Source organism: Anabas testudineus, chromosome 8 (assembly GCF_900324465.2).
Source record: "Anabas testudineus chromosome 8, fAnaTes1.2, whole genome shotgun sequence".
Taxonomy (NCBI): Eukaryota; Metazoa; Chordata; class Actinopteri; order Anabantiformes; family Anabantidae; genus Anabas; species Anabas testudineus.
This window is the reverse complement of record NC_046617.1, coordinates 13,915,060-13,935,160: the sequence shown is the minus strand read 5'-3', so window position 1 is coordinate 13,935,160 and position 20,101 is coordinate 13,915,060. Positions and strand designations below refer to the sequence as shown.

At 41.4% G+C, this 20,101-nt stretch overlaps 1 protein-coding gene across 1 annotated transcript; it reads right to left on the bottom strand.

Annotated features, from left to right (window-relative positions):
* Positions 1-493: 493 nt before the first annotated feature.
* On the bottom strand, positions 494-19,877 carry sun1 (Sad1 and UNC84 domain containing 1). Its single transcript, XM_026350388.1, has 23 exons — positions 18,933-19,877; positions 18,415-18,512; positions 10,723-10,908; positions 10,346-10,608; positions 9,559-9,807; positions 9,282-9,416; positions 8,707-8,835; positions 7,922-8,005; positions 7,176-7,286; positions 6,919-7,038; positions 6,731-6,824; positions 5,650-5,708; positions 5,121-5,317; positions 4,720-4,992; positions 4,535-4,627; positions 4,195-4,286; positions 3,930-4,074; positions 3,518-3,832; positions 3,338-3,422; positions 2,722-2,837; positions 2,365-2,532; positions 2,174-2,266; positions 494-2,077 (listed from the first exon to the last, which is right to left on the bottom strand). The coding sequence occupies exons 1-23, from the start codon at positions 18,942-18,944 to the stop codon at positions 1,961-1,963; spliced, it is 3,234 nt and encodes a 1,077-aa protein (XP_026206173.1). The 5' UTR covers positions 18,945-19,877; the 3' UTR covers positions 494-1,960.
* Positions 19,878-20,101: the final 224 nt, after the last annotated feature.

Below are 20,101 nucleotides of genomic sequence, written 5' to 3'. Positions count from 1 at the left end.
TATTTCAAATTGAGGTTCATATCAAGGAACATTTAATTGTGCTGATTTTGCTCTATAGGGAGAAAACATGAAGCCTGTCAGATGTGTTACTGCTGACTGAACGAGTGGTGATCAGTCAATGATTATGGTTGGTTGCAAAGTAAATACATTGAACCTATAGTTAGATTTTTTTTTTAAAGGAAAACTTTAAAACTAAGAAAATCATTTGGTCCTGACTATTATCCAGAGGAAGTTCACGATTCAAAATTAAAGTCTTTATTGGAATATATTCCAAATCAGTTAAGTCATCTCATGACTGAACAAAAATAGCCATTTATCTTAAAAAAAAAAAAAAAAAGTCCCAAGATGGCTCCAAAATGCACTGAAGAGCTTCTGGCAAAATATACATTGCAGTAACCCATACCTTGCACTCACTAATTAACTTGTTAATAAATAATCGAGAACAAAACATTTTATACATAACATTTTAGACCTCCCATTTTTGCAGCTACACACACACACACACACACACCCCATTTTTAAACAAATTGTGAAGACCTGTGTACAAACATTCTCTAACAAGCTGCTGTGCGGTGCTTCATCTGACATTATCAATAACCCTCAAACTAAAAAAAACAAAGAACAAAAACATCGTAACAGCTAAAATAATCATAGTAATACAATAATAACAATAATAATGATAATAACAGGATGTTCTCTTACAAAGCAACACTGGTAAAAGCAGATTTTTATAAAGGACCGACTATCAACAATGAAATATACAGATTACATTCCATCTGGGTTTCAGAACAGAGGGAGCCCATGTGAGGGGGACGTTTATAACTGAGCTAGAGGAACACAGAGACGGTCTCCTCCTGACAGAAACAAAAGACAAATCATCTACAGGAGCAGTTATAATCATTAAGCTTCAACATTGATTAGTAATTTGAGATCCAGGCACAGGACTCAAACCTTCAGAGAGGATACACTCGTGTAAATTCATGATGCATGTAAAAGTTAGAGTAGGAAGAGTGACGTGCGAGTGTTTACCCTAAAGCCCATCCCTAATCATACATATATTTTTTTTAATGTACATAGTGAAGAGCCTCCTAATACTCCAAACGCATACAGCCCAGGTTAGTGGTTACATAGTGTTGTTGTGTAGTTAAAGGATGACTTGCTTCAAGCCTCCACTTGAGAAAACATTCAGAGCTTGTCCACAGGCAGCATGTTCAGTTCCAAGAAAGAGAAACAAAAAAAAAAAAAAAAAAAGAAAACACAAAGTTATGGCTATATGGATCCATGATGCCAAGCCTTGAATGTAGCAAACCTTCCATGTTTAGTCTTCACCCATCATGAGTGTGCTCAGGTCCTCTGGGCAGCTCAGTTAAAGTCATTGCAGACAGTTCAAAGGGAGTGAGATGCCTGGACAGTGTCACAGGCATGCAGTTAGTTTGATCCTGAAAACACTACCGCAGACAGTAAAAGAAAATAAAGTTAAATACAGATGATTAAGAACAAAAGACAAATCAGACTGAGACACGGTGTGTGAGGAAAAGATGGAGATGAGTCTCAATCTCTCATTCTAAGCATCCATCTTCCTCTAGCAGTAGAAGGTGTCGATAAGGGGATGGATTTGTCCACTCAGTGGAGCCTGTCGCCTTCACAGGCTGATTCAGTGCAAGAGGCCTTTTACAAAAAGGGGACTGGGACTTTTAGCTTCTTACGCTGTTCTGTTCCTCTTTCTGATCCTTCTCTTCCTCCATGATCCTCGTACAGACTTTCCCGCGATTCTTTCACTTTTACAAAACACATGTTTTTGATTCCATCAGGACACATTCCTTGAACAATCCACAACTTCTGCCTTTCATACAAAAACGTCCACAAAGAACCAGAGTCCCCTCTGGTGTTAAGCAGTTGGTGAGAGCTATGTACACATAGAGTGATATGTCATATAAGAGCATTTATGTAAGTGGTTAGTTCACTGAGATCGGGGTTCTCCATGGACTCTAAAGCGATACAGGCAGGTGTATTCTGGGTGACCCCAGTTCGATAGCACCCGTACTTCAATGATCTGGAAGGCCTTATCATTCTGCTCCTGGAACACAAAAGGGAAAATAGTTTGTATGTACTTGTCCATGTTCAAGTCATTTTTATTTCTAATGGGTTAGGGGAAAAGTAGCTCTGCACTTACCATAACAGGGAAGGTTTGCAGTGATTCCCCATCCTCCTGGTATGTGTAGTGTCCCAGCAGCTTCCCTTCTTCTTGGTACTCATCATCTAGACCCTGAACATCAATAAGTATGAGCAAAAACACCCATTAGTCACTGATATTTGCGCCGGACAATAATAAACCCTTATGTTTAATGTCAGCGTGTTTCTTACAAACACAGTGAAGTTGCGTGGGGCGCTGGTGATGTTTCCAGTTGGAGACAAAGCCTTGGGGATGTGCTCCACACAGAAGGATGTGGGCAGAATCCTTAGGGATAGCCGGATCACCAGGTAGCCCTGGGAGCCTTTGAATGCCCAGCAGTTACCTGGGTACACATCAGGCTGAGAAGGGGAAGTGAGAGGACGAATGCCAAAGTTAGTTAAACAGTAGCAGAAATGTGTGACTGACTTTTCCTGCTTCTGTTTTATTTCCAACTAGTGCTTCAGGTTATTTAGCCACATTAAAAACTAACATATTTCCACTAGCAGCAAAACAGAAATGTCTCTTGGATATCTCCCAGTGCAGCTCACCTGGATGACAACACGAGGTGACTGGGAGAAGTACCACAGTGGGAGGCCAAACAGACTCATGAGGGCTGTTTTGGTCTCATAAGTCTCAGAGCAGCGGGTACTGAGGATACTGCCACCTGAACACACAGAGGACAATGGAAAACATTTCAAAAGTGTCTTTTAGCACTTTTAGTTGCAAACTCGTCTATGGGCTTTTCTTTTCTAAAAATGGTCCATACATCCGTTAGTTGGAGCATACATGTCAAGGGTGAGGCAACATTTATCAGCACTGATGATGAGTCACACCAGGATGTGTCTAATTCAGCTCAGCGTGTGATTAAGTGATCATCGTTCATTTGCATTAATATCTATTAATGGATTCTGCAACAAAGCTCTGTGGCTAAAATCAAATCCAGAATGTTGTCAAGTGAATTTCCCCTACAGGTCAACAGACTTCACAGATGGAGCTGGAGCCTGGCTAATACCTCCACCTTCATTACATAAGAGACATTAGCACATAGTAATGAGTTACAGAACGGCTAGATGCCTAATCCATTCTAGCCATTATAAGGTTAACCACTGACTTGTGCAAGTTCAAAAGGGACAGGGATTGATACATGTGAGCCTTCATTCTTACCTCCAGACTCCAGGGCATAGTCTACCATACCCGTGCGGTCCTGGGAGTAGAGCTTCAAAGCGTTCTGGACGATCAGATTCACTTGCTGGGGTAGAAGAGAGAGTGGAGTTATGCAAACCAGTGCTTATAAAGACCTCAGCTTTAAATCAATAGCAGTGATCACATAGAGAAGTATGTTACCTCTTCCGTCATTCCCTCCCCAGCTGCCGTGTGCTGTACAGTGCCAGTTACTGTCTGAACGACGGTCTTAGCTTGAGATTCTGCCTCATTCAGAGTCTGGGCTCGGTTAAGCTCCAGCTGCAGAGACACATTTCTCAGGATGCTCAGCTCCAGGGAGGCCAATGCGGCCTGCAGGTCAGGTGTGCTCACGTAGCGCTGGGACAGCCAGTAGATCAGAGACTCAGGCAACTCTCCCTTCTCCTCTTCTGACCCAGTACCACCAAAGAACAGAGCCTGCAACTCTTTGCGCACTTGTGAGGACACCTGTGCTGATATCTGGGAAAGAGAAACATTGAAATTTAAAGTCAGGAAAATCTTCCCACTGAGGGTAAATTAGGTCAGTATTACATAGGTCAATATTTGTGTTACTCACCGTCTCTGACAGCGTTGTCAGCTGCTCACACTTGCCCTTACATCCCACAACACCCTGCAGGTCCTGTCTGATTTTACCCAACTCCCCCTCAAGTCTCTGCACCTCTGCCAGCAGAGCATCATGGTCCTCCTGCTTCACACCCACACTGCGTGAAAGACAGAATCTACATTTGAGCTGCCATAATCTCAATGACTTTGCCTATCAACATGTGATTCATAGATTAAATGTATAAATGTGAATTCGAAAATGTGTTTCTTGCTTGTACCTGACAGGAGCCGTGTCCGCAGCTGAAGTGACAACCTCATTTTCCCTTTCCTCCTTCTTGTGCTCATACTGCTGCTGTTTCTGCTGCACCTCCTACAACACATGTCATGGTTCAGCATTACTAAGGCTAGCAAAGAATATTAAAGGGGGAAAAAAAACTTTCATTTACATAATCCCTAAATGGCAGGTTATCATCTGACATTGTCCCCTGAAGAAAAAGCTTGCTTTTATGTTTAATCTATTTAGTCTTGCTTTGACTTTAAATTTTAGCTGTTTGTTTGAAACACTGACAAAATTCAGGTTGTTTAATCAGTAAAAAGTAGTGAATCTGCTCTAAGCACCTCTGTCTTGGCAGCCAGAGCATTGAGCAATGATTCCACATCGGCAAGCCGTGCTGCATGACTTTCTTGCTGCTTTTTCTGCTGCTCTGCACTCTGCAAAAAAGTAAAATACATATACATCATCTGAGCAAATCCTAATTTTTGTACTTGAACTGAACATCATGTGTTTATCCTCATCTCCATACCTGTGCACTATGTGTGGTCTCCTGCTCCAGCTCTCCTCGTAGCACACCAAGCCTCTGCTCCAGTAGGGAGGACACCCAGAGACCCAGGCTTTCCCTGTCTGTCTGAGTATGGAGCTGCTCCCTCAGGGTACTGTAGAGAGCCATTATGTCCCCATGGCGCTGTTCCTGTTTTTGGTCACCCTGTTGGACACGCTCCCACAGCGAGGCTAGTTGACGCTCCACCCGTTCAAGACGCTCCAAGTCAACACTAGAAACTGCAGCTTGAGGAATTGACTGCAGGAGAATGAAAGAACAGAGATACAATTTGTGGCAAGTCAAAGACAACGCGATAATTTATACCCACATTCACACAGTGCTGTCTTACAATGCTTCAGAACTATGGACTTAATTATTCCACTTACTGGTGCCTGTGAGATCGGGGTAGCTGGGGTCTTCTCCAGTGGAGTCTCCGGTGTAGGGATAAGGACAGGAACTGGAGCAGAAGCTGGCACCAAGTTAGCCAGAAGGGTTAAAGGAGATGCAGAATGCCACTCAGTTAGGTTTATGGCTGGGAGGTAGGCAAGCAAGGCAGCAGTGGACGGACCCCAAAACCATAAAGCTGCATACAGACGAGAGACAACCATTCAGAAATTTATTTTAAATTCTAGTGAACATTAAAGATACCAAATGCATTTGACTGTGGTAAATGTGACTTAAAAGAACTTTTGAAAAAGGCCATAAGTAAGGAACAAATACATTAATTATGAACTAGCTAACTCACTACTAGAAGCCCTAAAAAAGAAGAGTGACCTCAATCCGGTACTGGAGCTGAAGCAGACTCTAGGGATGTGTGCTGGTTGTAACATCTTCTCCTCACTGTCTGTATTTACTCACTAAATAGGTTTCACCTGTGATGAAGGAAGAGAGCACTGCGTGTTCTCACAAACTCACCAAGAAGGAGCAAAAGGGGCAACAGGAGCAGCAGGAACTTCCAGAGTTTGGGGAGGCATCTAAACACAGGTCAGGACACAGTTTAATTAACTTTGATAGATATCTTTATGAATCAAAAGTGTTAATGAATCGAAACACATAAAGTGCCCCCCACCACATGGGATGCTGTCATAATCTGTGAAAAATAGTAGTCTTCTAAATAATAATCTCTGAAAATTAGCTTTTAAAGTTCTTATGATAACGTGTAAACAAACTGTTCTGTTCATGTTTCTGTTTGTGCCATTTTTTGTAAATTTAGTTGAGAGTTTGTCTCCTGTCACTCACGCTGTCCGTCATTCTTTTTTTTTTTAGTGAAGTGATATGGACTTGCCTGTGTTCATTGTTTAAGTACTTTTTGTGATTGTGTTTGAAAGCAGCCTGCTATTGGCTATTAGCTCTGCAAAATGTAGGAGAGAAACCTGAAATCCATCAAGAACTGAGGAGGCAGAGGTGCAGAGCTGGAACGAAGTACTGAGAAAAATGGACATCTCTTTCCAAATAAAAAAACAAACAAACAAACAAACAAAAAAAAACACTTGTTGTGGCCAATCAAGGATGAAACGTGGCTAAATTAACTCAGTCCCTGTTAACCTGTACGGTTTTCAGCTGGTGAAGGTGGACAGATGACATATGTGGAGAAATGCTGCCACTGGCTCAGATGAAACTCAACTCAAGCTGCTGCTTACCACTGACCGATTTTACTGATTGCAGAGCTTCAGGCACTGCCCATTTGGTGTCACTGTTGCCTCTCAAACTTTGTAATCCACTGTATTGCAGCTATTTCACTTTGTTTCATTATTTCTATTAGTAAAATTACTTCTCTGTTCTGTATTTTTCCACTGTACTCTTTACAGAGTTCTGATGGGTTTTTTTTCCTGATGCAATTTCTTTACTCTGTTGCTGGGACACTTGAAATCACCCCTCAAGAGATCAGTAAAGTGTTACCATACCTTTAAATTTCTGAAACCAAATTCGCCGCTGGCAATGTCTGATTCTTTTAAACAAAGAAACACTATAAGATTAAGCTGAAATGGGCTCTTACCGCGTCAGAAAGAAGACGTTGAGAAGAGACATGAGAGACACCAGCTGGTACCATCCTTTAGCAAGAAACCACAGAAGTCCTTTGCCTGCCCTCACTGAGCAGATGGAAAATAATGTAAAAAAAAACAGGACCACACAGCATGAGAACATGAGACATGTTGCCCAAAATTAAGACTTCGTGCTACCAACCTGGAGCTGTCAAGAGCATCCAAAACAGTGAGAGAAGTCTCTGAGCCACTGTCCCAACCCCTGATCCTAAAGCTTTTCCTGCTCTTACCACACAGTAGCCAGGCTGGAGGAGGCAGTAACCTGGAAGAGAGAAATAATTTTCACTCACTGCAGCATAAATGGACTATTTGACAAACATACTGCATCAATGCTACAACCTTTCCTTTTAACAGTATGGTTTAAGGCTGTCAACAACATTAAAATAAGTATTATTTAACCTGTGTAAGCTAGGATGCCCCACAGTGCCCCCACCAGGCGCTGAGACCTGGAAGACTGTGTGAGGAGGACGGTGTGTGTCTCAGAATACTGCTTCCCTTTACAGTCATCACCTGTTTATGTGTAAATGATGGACAGCAAGCAAACAGAAAACACAAAAAAAACAAAGGCTAAGTGAATGAACTTCTGGACATGCTACAAATATAAAAAGCAAAGCAAAAATACAAATGATTATAGCAGAACACATAAACAAATGATAATATAAAAATATATAATGGGAAAAACTAGGCATGGATATTGCAAATTTTGCAATGTGTGATGACACACTATGCAAATCCTGATGAAAAACTCTCACCCCTGCTGTCTACTTCAGAAGCCTACAGCTACTTGATCTCTACTGTCGCATCCCTTCATCTCTGCTATTAGTTTACAGCATACACATCTTTATAAGTCCAAAATAAAAACTAAAACTAGACAATCCAAAATGTTTCTGCTTAGAATCATTAGACGTGGTAAGTTTTGGTGTCAAGCTGGTCTCTCTGAAACACAGATTGAAATAAAAAGAGCATCTGCAGGTCACAATCAAAGGTCAAAAGGCTGCTGACTAAAGCAGTTCACACAACCTCTGCTCACAGATCCTCACACAGGTCATGCATGTGATTAATTCTGTCAATCACGGCTAGCACAAGGCAACACACTGAATAGAAAGAAAAGGAAAGAAGATGTGTGCGTGTGTGTGTGTGCTTACAGAGGGAACCGTTGAGTTTAAGATGGGAGGTGTCTTCGGTAACCAGATCCTTCACATTCATGCTTCCACAGAAGCTTGAGTGAGCTGCAAGACACATTTAACACGTTTATTTACATAACAAAAACATTCAGCTTGAGAAAATTCATGGAAAGGATGATAGATGAGGAAGAAGACACGATCAAAGTGATGGCAGATGAGCCGTGTTCATGAAGAACAGCTAGAATGACATAGTGGCGACTGCTAGAAAAAAAAGAATAGAGAAATGTGGAGAAACCCATGTTTCAGAGTTGATAATGTTCTTCTGTAGCTGTGAAAAGAACCAGCTTAAATCACCATCACACTAAAAGCAATAAACCTAAACACCAAAATCTGCATATCACATCTGAACAGCTTTCAATGAGGAAGGGAGTATCTATTGTTCTACTTAAAAAGTGCAAGTGCACATATTTTCCTCATTGCTTGATGTGAGGGACTGGTTATCATGTGACAATTTTGGCCATGTTCAGGCAATGGTGGTTTGGCAGATGTACCGTTTTAATTCTGATTCTAGGATACTTCCTCCTTCAGGAATAGAACACAAATGTGTGAAAGTGAAAGTTGTTGAACATAGACAAACAGAGATGATTCTAAACTAAACTATATAGAGACTAGTTAAATAAAGCACATGGTTTGTTTCTGCTTAAATGAAGTAAGATCTTACAAAGGAGAGAAATGTGATAAAAGTCATAAATAGAAGAACAGTTAAAGTGGTCAGGAGCAGTGACCTTTGTAGTAACAGCTGGTACCTTGTCCTTCATAGCCATTAGCTCTGTGGCCCATCATCCTGTGAAGAGTAGTCTGCTTAAACAGCCACAGCTGGGACAAACTGGAGGACACTGCTTGTCCCACTGAGTCAGAAAACGACGCGAGAACACCTGATGACAGACCCGTCCCATATACTCATCATTAGTCAAAACACAAACTTCAGTCACAGCTAAAGACACAAAAACATGCCAAAAACCATGTGTGAGGATGAGGGGGAAGTGAAGTGGATGATAGTAAAGTGTCCTGAAGATACCCCAACAGAAACACAACACCATGGAAAACCCCCACACAGAAAAAGGTAACAAGACTACATGTGAAAGACATCAGATCATGAGTCAGCCAGAAACATTAAGAGTGCTGATGTGAAGATTGCTCAGTCAGAAACCAACAGAGAAGAGAAAATTAGCTGCAAAACGACAGGTCAGCCTAAAGTCTGTTTCCCTGAAGATCGCTAAAAATCTTTACTTAAGCCGAGCAGCTCAGGAAACAACTGCAACAGGCTAAAGAAGCAAAGAACAATGGGTAATGGATGAGGAGAAAACCTCTTGCTGTATACCTTTTCCTGGAGAGCTCTTGGCCCTTGAACCTATCCAGAGCACACTGTTGAACAGCAGGGTGATTAATGACACTACGGGGGCCAGGGCTTGTTTGCTGTAGCGCATACATGTGTTAGACACTGACATCAGGACACCTGGAAAAGACACCACTACCCATTATATTTTCATTATCACATTATATTGCCACACTGGCCTCGCCACTTCCAGCTCCAACACTTTCAAACAGCAACCTGCATTTCAACTTTGATATTTCAGTCCAACTCGACAGTTTCTCACCTGTCTTTTTCTTCTGATTCCTGTCTCTGGAGTAAATATTTGTAAACGGTGAAGATGAGGAGAAGAGGGCATCCGTGGAAGCCTCTGCAGCCTGAGATGATGATGAAGACCGTGTGATAAAGGAGTCCGTCTTCTGAGAGTGAAACGAGCAATCTTGGCAGATGAAACCATTGGCGGGTGAGGTGTGGGACTTAGACGTACTGGCATCGCCATTGACGCTTGAACACTGGTCAGTGGTGGAGCTTCTCCCTAAAGGAGAACACAGTTATTTAACAGGGTTATTGTTTCTCGGATTCAACATGTTGACACATTTACTGTACCACTGCCTGGGTTCAATGTTGCATCTTAAACATTTGTGTATTATAATTACATATAGTGAATTATTATAAATATTTGCCTTTGCAGTTTCTAATTTCTCATGCAGATCAGTTTATTTTTCTCCTCATGCTATATTTGACTTTTGAGCAATTAACACTCTTGCCAATTGCAAACCAGGATGTGAAGCCAGATATTCAAGATTGTAAATGTTGGGTCAACAAAGTGAGACAGCGACAATAAATTGTGATTCAGGGAATCAGTTAAACACTGTAGAAAACTCTGAGGAGGAACTGAGATAGACCACAACAACCAAAAATAACTCACTAAAAAAAACATGCAAAAATGCAAATGCAAAATAAGACTAAACAGAAAGAAAAGTTAAGTAATGTGTTATTTGTGGTACATGGTGGTGGTCTAAATGTTCCAAAGGGATTTGTGTGTTTGTGAATTTCTGTTTTCAGAAACTGACCCCAGTGCCCATCCACAAATGTAGAAGTGGTGGTTGTTGTGGTTGTGGAGATGGTTCGTTGTCTCAGGTGGGGCTGGTCCAGGATGGAGGTGTGCAGAGAGGCGTCAGATCCTGTATTGTGTACAGTGCTTTCCTGAAAATCGCTGCTGTTAATTGGAGTACTAACAGCTGAGAAGGAGAGTGTTTTTCTCGGTGTGGCAGCTTGGCTAAGGGATAAAGACAGGGACCCAAAATTGGACTGCAGCTTTTTGCTCCTCTGTGTCCTGAAAGAGCAGAGACAAACAGGTAGAACTGTGAGTGAGAGAGAAATATTCACATTTGGACACACAAACTGAACACACACTCATTAATTAATTAGCATGCATCGCCAGCCTCACCGTGTCTCTCTTCTCGTGCTGGTGTAGCTGCTGCGGTTCTGGGAGGTGTCAACCAGGCTTTCATTTCCGTACTGACCAGAACTAGCCTGCAAACGCAGGCTCCGTCGTGACATCCTGGGTGACTCGTACACAGGAGCAATCTGGTGCTCCTTCTCAAACTCTAACGCTGCTGTTGAGTAGCTGGAGCTGAGACAGTAAGGAAGAGTGGAGCAGAAACAGTGGGAAAGTTAGAAAGAGGGAGAGACAGAAAAAAGATAGAAGAAATTAGGTTTAATAAAACAAGGTATTGCATGGCAGACAATCACACGGCAGGAAGTTTTTTATGTTTGCTCCAGGGAGATCCATTTGAAGACAACAATCAGCCCTCAAGCGACATCAAACCAATACTGAACACAGATATCCTGCACATTTCCTGATGTGCGTGCCAATTTCACAGAGGCAGGACCAAACAAAATTGACAGCTGTGATGTTGTTGTTCCATGCAACTGGCATGGGCTTCACAGGAAATGACTCACCCACAAGGGAGTGAGACAACAAGACAAAAGAATAGGCACAGTGTGTCTCTAAAGCTCAAAATATAAACCAAGTAAGCATGCCAAAGTATGTAAGCAGACTGAAAAAAAAAAAAAGGAAAGATTTTACTCCACTCACTGCAACACAAAGCCGACCATGAGTGGAAACACCCCATGAATGTTTTTAATTTCACCAAGTGCTGCTGTGACTCACAGGGCCACACCCACCCAGCAGAGTCGGCCAGCATTCAACCATGACTAACAGGCAACAAGGCAGCAATTGCAAAATTCACTGGAACCATAATGAAAACTATTTCTATAAACAGCCTCTGCTTGTATAAAAAAAAAAAGAATGCTAATGAAATCTCTTTCTCTAAGCAGGTAAAATGCACATAGCCTGAAGTCACTCTCCTTGTTTAAGATTCAGCTGCTGAAACTGTATTGTGATAAATTATTGTATAACATTACAACCTATACTTGAATGACCTGACCAAATTGCACTGTCAACTAGGTCAGGCACAGAATAACCCCACAGACATGCAGGGGAGAGTGCATAAAGAGGAGGGGCAAAGCATTTATTGGACACAGGATAAACTTCCTGCAAGATACTTGTAAAGGATGAAGCTTCCCTCTACACAAGCTGTTTATTTCAGAGTAACCGTCACTGGCTCTTGCAAACCAGACAGTATGTCAAGACACACAGAACAAACTGCAGACGTATGCACATGCATGTGTGCATACACCGTGCATGTTCTTCTCTGTCTAACCCTCTCGTTCTAAACCTGGAGGATTACACACTCCCCCGAGGAGCCAATTATGCGCTTTCGTCCGAACCCTGCCTCCTCCTCCAATTGAGTATTCGTTGACCAGGGCAGAGGCTTTTCCTATAAATGCTGTTGGTCTAACAAACGGACCAGAGCCAGCTTCTACTGCTACAGCAGCACATGAACCACAACTCATACTTATTAGAAAAATACAATACCAATACATTTAATGTTTGATGTCAACTTCAGTCCTTTACATATGTCCTTCTCTACCCCAAAATGAAAAGGACACATAGCTAACCAAAACCGTTTGTCTGCTGCTGTTTCTCAGCCACAAACCTAAAAGAATCTCATGCACAAAGAATCCCAACATAGCAGAAGCATGTTTCAGAAGGAAGTAAAGCAAAGCTGTAAACAGCACTGATCGAGTATTACCTGCAGGAGCAAAAAATGTTAGTACCGGTACTCGTGCTACTTAAGACAAACATCAAAATTTTATTTCTGTACACTTGAAAAATAAAGTAAAACTGAGCTGTAAAATCATGTGTTACAAATGTATCTGTATCCAACTGAACACATATGTTGATAATACTGAAATGCCAGAACTTATACTTATACACTGTCAATAACAATAGTACAAGAGGCCATTTGAGGACAGCTGAACAGAGAGGTGCGACACAGTCACTGTGGAGAAGAATTTTATGTATATATGCATATGCATGTGAGAAACATATTTGTTTGTCTCTTTATCCTACGGCTAGGTACAAACAATTTAACACTGTACAATGTAACCTACCTGACAATTCACATATGGAGGTGTTCTTTAACTGAATGTGCATCTCATTATTTCATTATCAACACAATGTTAAAAAATAAGTCGAACTAACCTAAAACACAAACTAAAACAATGTTTTTAAATAGAGATGGGATGCAGATCCCAGCCCGTCTCACCAAATCTGTAAACAACATTTAGCTAGTTTGCAAACTCTACTGGGTTATGGGTATCCAAATTGATCTGTGTGCCTCTCTCTCCCACGCGGCTCCCACGGCCCAGATCAGTGATATAAATAGAGACGGACACTGTGCTTTCAGACGTGAGTGAAGAAGACACAGATGAAGAGACAAACCGTGTATGTAGAGAGAAGACACTTCCCCACTTGCAGCTTCCTGGAAACTCTCCTTACATAACAGTAAAGCTTTGATAGTCTTCCTACACTCAGTGGGCACAGCCATCTTTCTTAGAAGACAACTACACAGAAAATCTGATCAGATAAAGATCTACATGTCAGCAACTTATTATTTGCCCTTTGTATTTAGCACATTATTATACGGTGCAAGCACAACAACATTCAACTCAACGGTGGCGGCTATTAGGGGATGATGCAAGATACAGTGTCAGCAGCACACCAAGTGCTGAGACGTGGTTGTGGTCAACTGATGTGCACATTTTCAATCAAATTTCTATGAAACAATTAACCGTGTAAAAAGTAGGAAGAATAAGCCATAATAAAAATATAATAATAATAATTGTCAGGTTTAACAATTCACATTACTTCAAAGTGCACATGCAGAACTGAAATGGGATCTGACCTTCCAGACACCCTCAGGATGGAGTGAGAGGATCTCATTCACCATGATGAATGATGAGAAGGCATCCGTCCGTGGGGTGAAAGCACAGGCATTTCAGTTTTTGCTCTAACCTGTTCTGTTCTTCAGGATATAATACCCTAAAGACAAGAAGAAACTGTTTTTTTAAGGTAGTACCAGATTCACAGCAGCTGATGAAAGACTAAGGCAAAACCAGCTTTTACCATTTCTTTCTGGAGTGATCTAGAGAGCAGCAACTCTAGTAGTAATAGCTAAGACCACACCTCAAGTGACATGACTGTTTGCTGCCCCTGAAGGGTCCTACCACCCCAAACACCACCTGCTTTGCACAGTGTATGCAAAATATGAGATCATATCACAAAGCATATAGAACAGGCACAAGGAGGCAGCATAAAAACAGGTTTACATGCACAGATGACAGCTATGATCTGGTTCTTCACCATCTGCACAGCAGATGTGGTTTGAATTTGAATAGGTCAAAATGGATATTTGCTTAGACAGAAATTTCTTTTTGGTTTTCTGATTCGAACATGCACTGCCTGAAACATGCTGAAGCATAATCTGTAGGTCTTTCACTGGTGACTATTTTGTTTAGTGGAAATTTGAATTAAACAGTTAAATTAAATTAGTAACACGTTCCCAATGCTGCGTCTAAGTTTAACCATAGTAACTATAGTTGTGAGGACATCATCAACACATTGTATTTCATAGCACTTTCGCTAAATTTAAAAACACAACTAAATGCCCACCCCAACCCTAACCTAAACCTGATTCTAAACTGAAACTTAAGACCCTCAAAGAGGCCTTGGAAGTGGTGAGGACAGGCCACAACGTCCTCATAATAAAGAAATGTCCTCACAACAACATTACTGAACTAAAATATCCGCGAACGCACACACACACACACACACATACACATCTTTGAGGATGATAAAAACCACACGGGTTTGTAAATCTCAGTTTCAAAACCACAAGTGTGGTTACAAAAGCTTGCAGAAAGCTTACACACACACACACGCAAACGAAAGAAAAGGGGGCATGTTGTTCCAAATAAAAATAAGGAGGGGCAACAACAGCCAATCAACGTTGCTGAAAAACATTGTGTATTGCAGCAAAATGTTACAGTTGCAAATATAAACAGCCTGAACTCAGAAAGCATATCTTCAATCACGTTTATGACATTTTAACCAATTTGTTTTGTTTGATTATTCTCGTTTTTCTTCGTCTCTCAATCACAGCACAAATCGTAAAATGGCAATATTCCAAGCAGAAGCAAATCTGAGGCAACTGCACTGTGTATAAATGTTTGTAGGTGAGATCAGAGACAGCAACAGATACTTTTAAGGACTAGGGATGCTATAATTGGGCGAAAGTGCACCAAGTATTTCGACATTTTATTTAAATCTCCTCTTTTCAATATAGCGGGGCCATGCTGCGCTCCTTGAATTCAGATTGTTGGGAAAATGCCAAATCAGACTACAAATTCTAGCACACACTTCCTTCTTGTTTGGAGAACATCTTCCTTCCTCTATTGTGCTGAGGTCTATATTTACCAGAGGCCAGGAACTGGGACTCTAGGACAAAGTGGAGAGCTTTCAAATTTCCATCGGAGTATCTCTGGGTGGGTATGATTTGGCACTGAGATTAGGATCGTTCCAGCCTACACTCATTTTCCCCTCACACAGGCAGCACTTTGCTTCTGCCCCACTCTACTCTGTGGTGTCCACACTACAGCACCATACAGTGTGCATTTACACAAATACAGAAATGTACAGCAGCTCAACACATGCCTTGTGTATGGAAGGAGAAACATTCTGCTATTTCTTTTTTAAATGTACCAGGGATTTTTACTTTGTAGTAGTAGTAGTAGTAGTAGTAGTAGTAGTAGTAGTAGTAGTAGACTTTAATGCTCACAAGGATAAACTATGACACAGGCTGTCTCTCCACAATCCAGCTGCTGTCATTTGCTTGGCACTTGACCAGTGCTGCATGTACTAAAACACATTCAGACCACCGGACGTTAAAACAACTGTGACTACAGCGTGAACAACTGTACGTGGCACGCAGTACATCCCTGGACCCCATCTTGCAGAACATTACTAATGTGTTATTGCTATATTTCACATCACGCCCTCTCAGATTTATGAAAGTCAGTTGCAAAGATCTCTGTTTTATTAGTCTCAGTAACAGTATAGCTTCAGGCGAAGCTATTTGAGTTTGCATGTTTTCTCCTGCTTATCTCTCATATAGACGTTTCATCTGTCTACAGTGGCTGCCCTGACACGGCCACATGTAACATTATATCTGATGTTTACTACTATCACACTTCAACAATCACTTGAGGGGGAAAAACACTCCAACCACACCCCAGCCTCTATGACCCACTTCCACCATCATAAAATATGAAGTGTGTACGAGTCAATACACGGCTCAAACACCTGCTTTAGTGAGGACATGGGTGGAGTATTTGAGTTTCAAACGTGGTTATGCTCAGTGATAATATGTAAACAACTACTGTACCACTTTCCAGCTGCAAAATCTTTATCAATGCAGTACTAGATTAGACTTTAAATGCAAGAACTAAATGTGAAAACCATGATATGCCCGAGTGTAGAACCAAAACAAGAAACAATATTTAATAGTAAATAATCTTCAGGATTTTTATATCTTCAGTATATTGATACTGCCTAACAACCAAGCCATACTTAGAATATAAGCCTATAAAAGACCATGAGATGAAGCTTTGCAGGCTCCCTCGAAAATAATCACTCAATCAGTCGAGTGAAAGGGAGAGCAGATATGAGAAAGCGAAAGCAAAGGAACCTTCAATCCTCAAAAAGAAAAGAAAAAAAAAAACTATTCTAAAACTGTTTGATCCCCTATATTCAAAGGGTTAATTAAATTAACACCAGGTTGGTGGTCTATCTGCACATGGTCTCACTCTGGTATGTGGGAGGTTCCACTGATATAAGAAACAGAATGTGATTGGTTGGCCTCCTCTCTTTCTTTCTCTTGAACACTTCAATGCCACAAAACTTGTCACTGCTCTTTTGAGTTTTAACAACAGATGGGCCAACGGTTTCTGTCACCCGACTCCGTCCTTCTCCACACTGCTCTCTTGTTATCACTGTTCACGTACACATAGAGGATACAGACACCCTGTGAAGTTCACAGCTGTCAGACACCCTGACATTATTATCATTTCTGAACTTTGAGTAGAAAATCGAACTAAATCTTTACTGTCATGTAAGCACATGCAACTGCTTCCAGCTAACCTAAATCTCATAGAGTTTCTCGTGAGAGCGGTTCTCCCAACCAGCTAATCAAGAAGCATAAACTATTAGTCTAATCCTGGGATCAGGGCCATGGTTGTGACTGTGAGGTTCATTAATAGCTTCTCAGCTGAACACTCAAAGGAACACGATTAGCTTGTTCCAGCCTTTCAGTCTACCTGGCAGATTCCAGCAGGCTTTTGTACATTCATCTCATTTTGCCTCAGACCTCAGTGTGACTCATAACCAGCTACTGAGAGTAAATTTCTCATAGCTGGAATGCACTTTGCCACAAGGCTGACCTGAAATCAACAGAATATTAAGTTGTTATTTGGTCATTTATTTTATGCCATTATACACAACAGAAGTGGGTAATATACTGGAACAAAAGTTTTATCAAAGTCTATTCTAAATCATGAAACGGGTCAATTCCCACTGTGCATCACTGCCATTCCACCGACCTATAAAAACACTATTTAGGTGCTGCTGACACATTAAAAAAAGAATAATGCAGCCAATACAACTGTCACATAATCTGACAGATAATTACTTAAAGAGGCTGCAGCCTCAACTTGTTTAGCTGGATTGAAAACAGCACAGTGTACTGTAGTCAGCAGGCCTACAGTTTTCATTTTAGCAAGACACAGCTGTAAACCTAACAGGAGGTCTTTGTTCAAACCTTTGGAACTCTTTTTAAATAAAAACAGACAGGAGGCCTCTCCTCACAAAAGTGATGCAATAAATCTTCCCTTGCCTCAAGTCAGAGAGTGAGTTTAGCAACTTGCTCCACAAGGTGATTTCATTTTCAGATATACACACCCAAATGTCTATTGACAGATTCCTCCACATGCACATGCCTTCGAAGTGTCTACCATAACTATGGCATGAGCTGTGATGACTAGGAGCTAGGAGTTAGAGATTGAACGATATAGTAAATGTACAGAGAAATCAAGCTGCCCCATTCCCCTTTAAGCTTCCAAACACACACACACACTGACTGAGTCATCAGAACCACAACCACTGCATTTTTCTTTTCAGAAGTAAGTGAGTCACGAAACCTCTTAAAAGTTAAAACTGAATATTTCTTAAAACTAAATAAAGTTTATGCTGTAAAAGATCCAATTTAACTGAAAAACTAATAATCAGTATAATCACAAGGCTTGACCAGAGGCCAAACAGAAAACACAAAACCAGCACACAGCCTGAAGATCGCTCTTCTATGTTGCAATGTGATAATGACATGAGTAAACTAATTATTATAATACCATTATACCATTAAGATTGACAGCCTTTAATAGTATACTCTGTTCAGGAAAAACAAGTAAGAGCAAATGCAATTTTATAAGAGCTTGATTCTAACTTGCAAACCATTAAAGTGAATTAAAAAGCAGCAGCAAGGTCTCAAAGACACCTTTGCTGCTTGAGATGTCTATGAGCTGCCTTGAGTCAAACGACAGGCAGGGTCCAACTGAAATGCCACAGGCCTGACAGTTTGAGCTGCAGCCAGCATGTTGCAGCACAGTACTGAGGTCTCACCTGAGGGAGTAGGTATAGCCGGTGTTCTCTGGAGCACACTGTGGCGGTGTATACGTGTGCAGCTGCGAAAAATCCATGTTCATTCTTCTGTGTTTAAGCTGCATGAATCAGGATGCAAAGGACAACTCTTTAAACCAAAGCTGACATGGTGAGAGGGAGTAATAACAAGCAACAAACTAACTTCCATTCACACTCCCAAATAATGCATGCACTGCCTTGTTCAGCCTGTCTCTTGCAGACAAATTAGTTCTGCTAATGAGCTCAAGTTCTGCCTCTGTGCAACTAGATTTAAAACCACACGTCAGAAACACATTTCCACATGAAACTTATACACTACAGCACAGGTAAATTTCCCGACTCTTCCCAATTCAAATGCCATAAACTGGGCTGCTCTCCAACAGAACACAACCAACACATGTTGTTAGGCTATAAAACCAAGAAGGGTCCTAATGAGAGCTGTTGGACATTCCTCTCCTCTAGGAACACAACACTGCCACTGTGGACGAGAGCCGGCTGACCTCTTCCTGCATGCTGGCTCTGGCTTGTTGCTGACGAACGTTACAGACGCTAGTGAAGCTGCAATGGATGGCTTGTCTCTTCTCCTCCGGACGGCAGCGGACAGGGATCGCTGGTGGAGATGACACAGACAGTGACGAGCCTCTCTCGGCTTTGTATTAAGCAGACTCCTCACCAGGACAGCTATTCCAACAGTGACTCCTTGGGTACACGCCACACACAGAGAAGCCAGTCTTATGAAACCCGGTTAAACGGCAAGGGGTGGGGCTGAGTTTTAGGCAATGGGAGGGAAACCACCAGCCTGAGCTTCTCAGTGAAACCTGTGTTAACAGGCTAAGCAAGCACTATGTTACTATGAGGATTCAGTAGCCGGTTTACTAGGTATTCCTAGGTGCAACACGAGAGCCCTACAATGAATTCCTTCTTCATGGAAATGTTCGGTTTTATTGAAACTCTTAACAGAGCAATGCATTTGGCTTTTGACACGTTATATTTTGTCTGTCATAGTGACCAGGCTTTCTACTATTGACCTTTCTGTTTACTGCAATACAATCCAACACTCAACCGTACCACAAACACCTCTAAAACTATTTCACCTTCATGATTCTAACTTTTAGTCTATGACCATTGTATTAGTCAGCATTAACTTTAGCTCTGTGTGCATTTGATACACAGTATCTGGTTGTTTGTTTTTGCATTTATGCCCCAAACAGGTTGTTACACATGCATGCCACTGTATCCATGTGACCAAAGCATCCTCACATAGGAAGTAACAAAGAAAGAAAGAACTCCTTCTCCAATTTCTATTCAGCAATTTAAATCAGACCGAGAAATGATGTAGAAACAGGGCGGCAAATGAAACAGATGGCTTTTCCTAAAATCCAGCACCAAAGTCTCAAGCCATAATCTTAATCACGCTTCAAATCCGCATCCAAGTATTGAAGCTATAAACTGAAGGGATAAACTGAAACTAATATCCAAAAGCTCTTATAATTTAGTCAGGATTTATTTTTACTTGTCAAATGATGCTACAGATGATGATGATGATGCACATCCATCTATGCCACAGCAAAATCTAATATGAGCTTCCTGCAGCACAGTGTGGTCCAACACTCACTGATCATTAACCGAACTAACCTGTAGCAGGACCACAGGTGTTGTTAATAAAGAA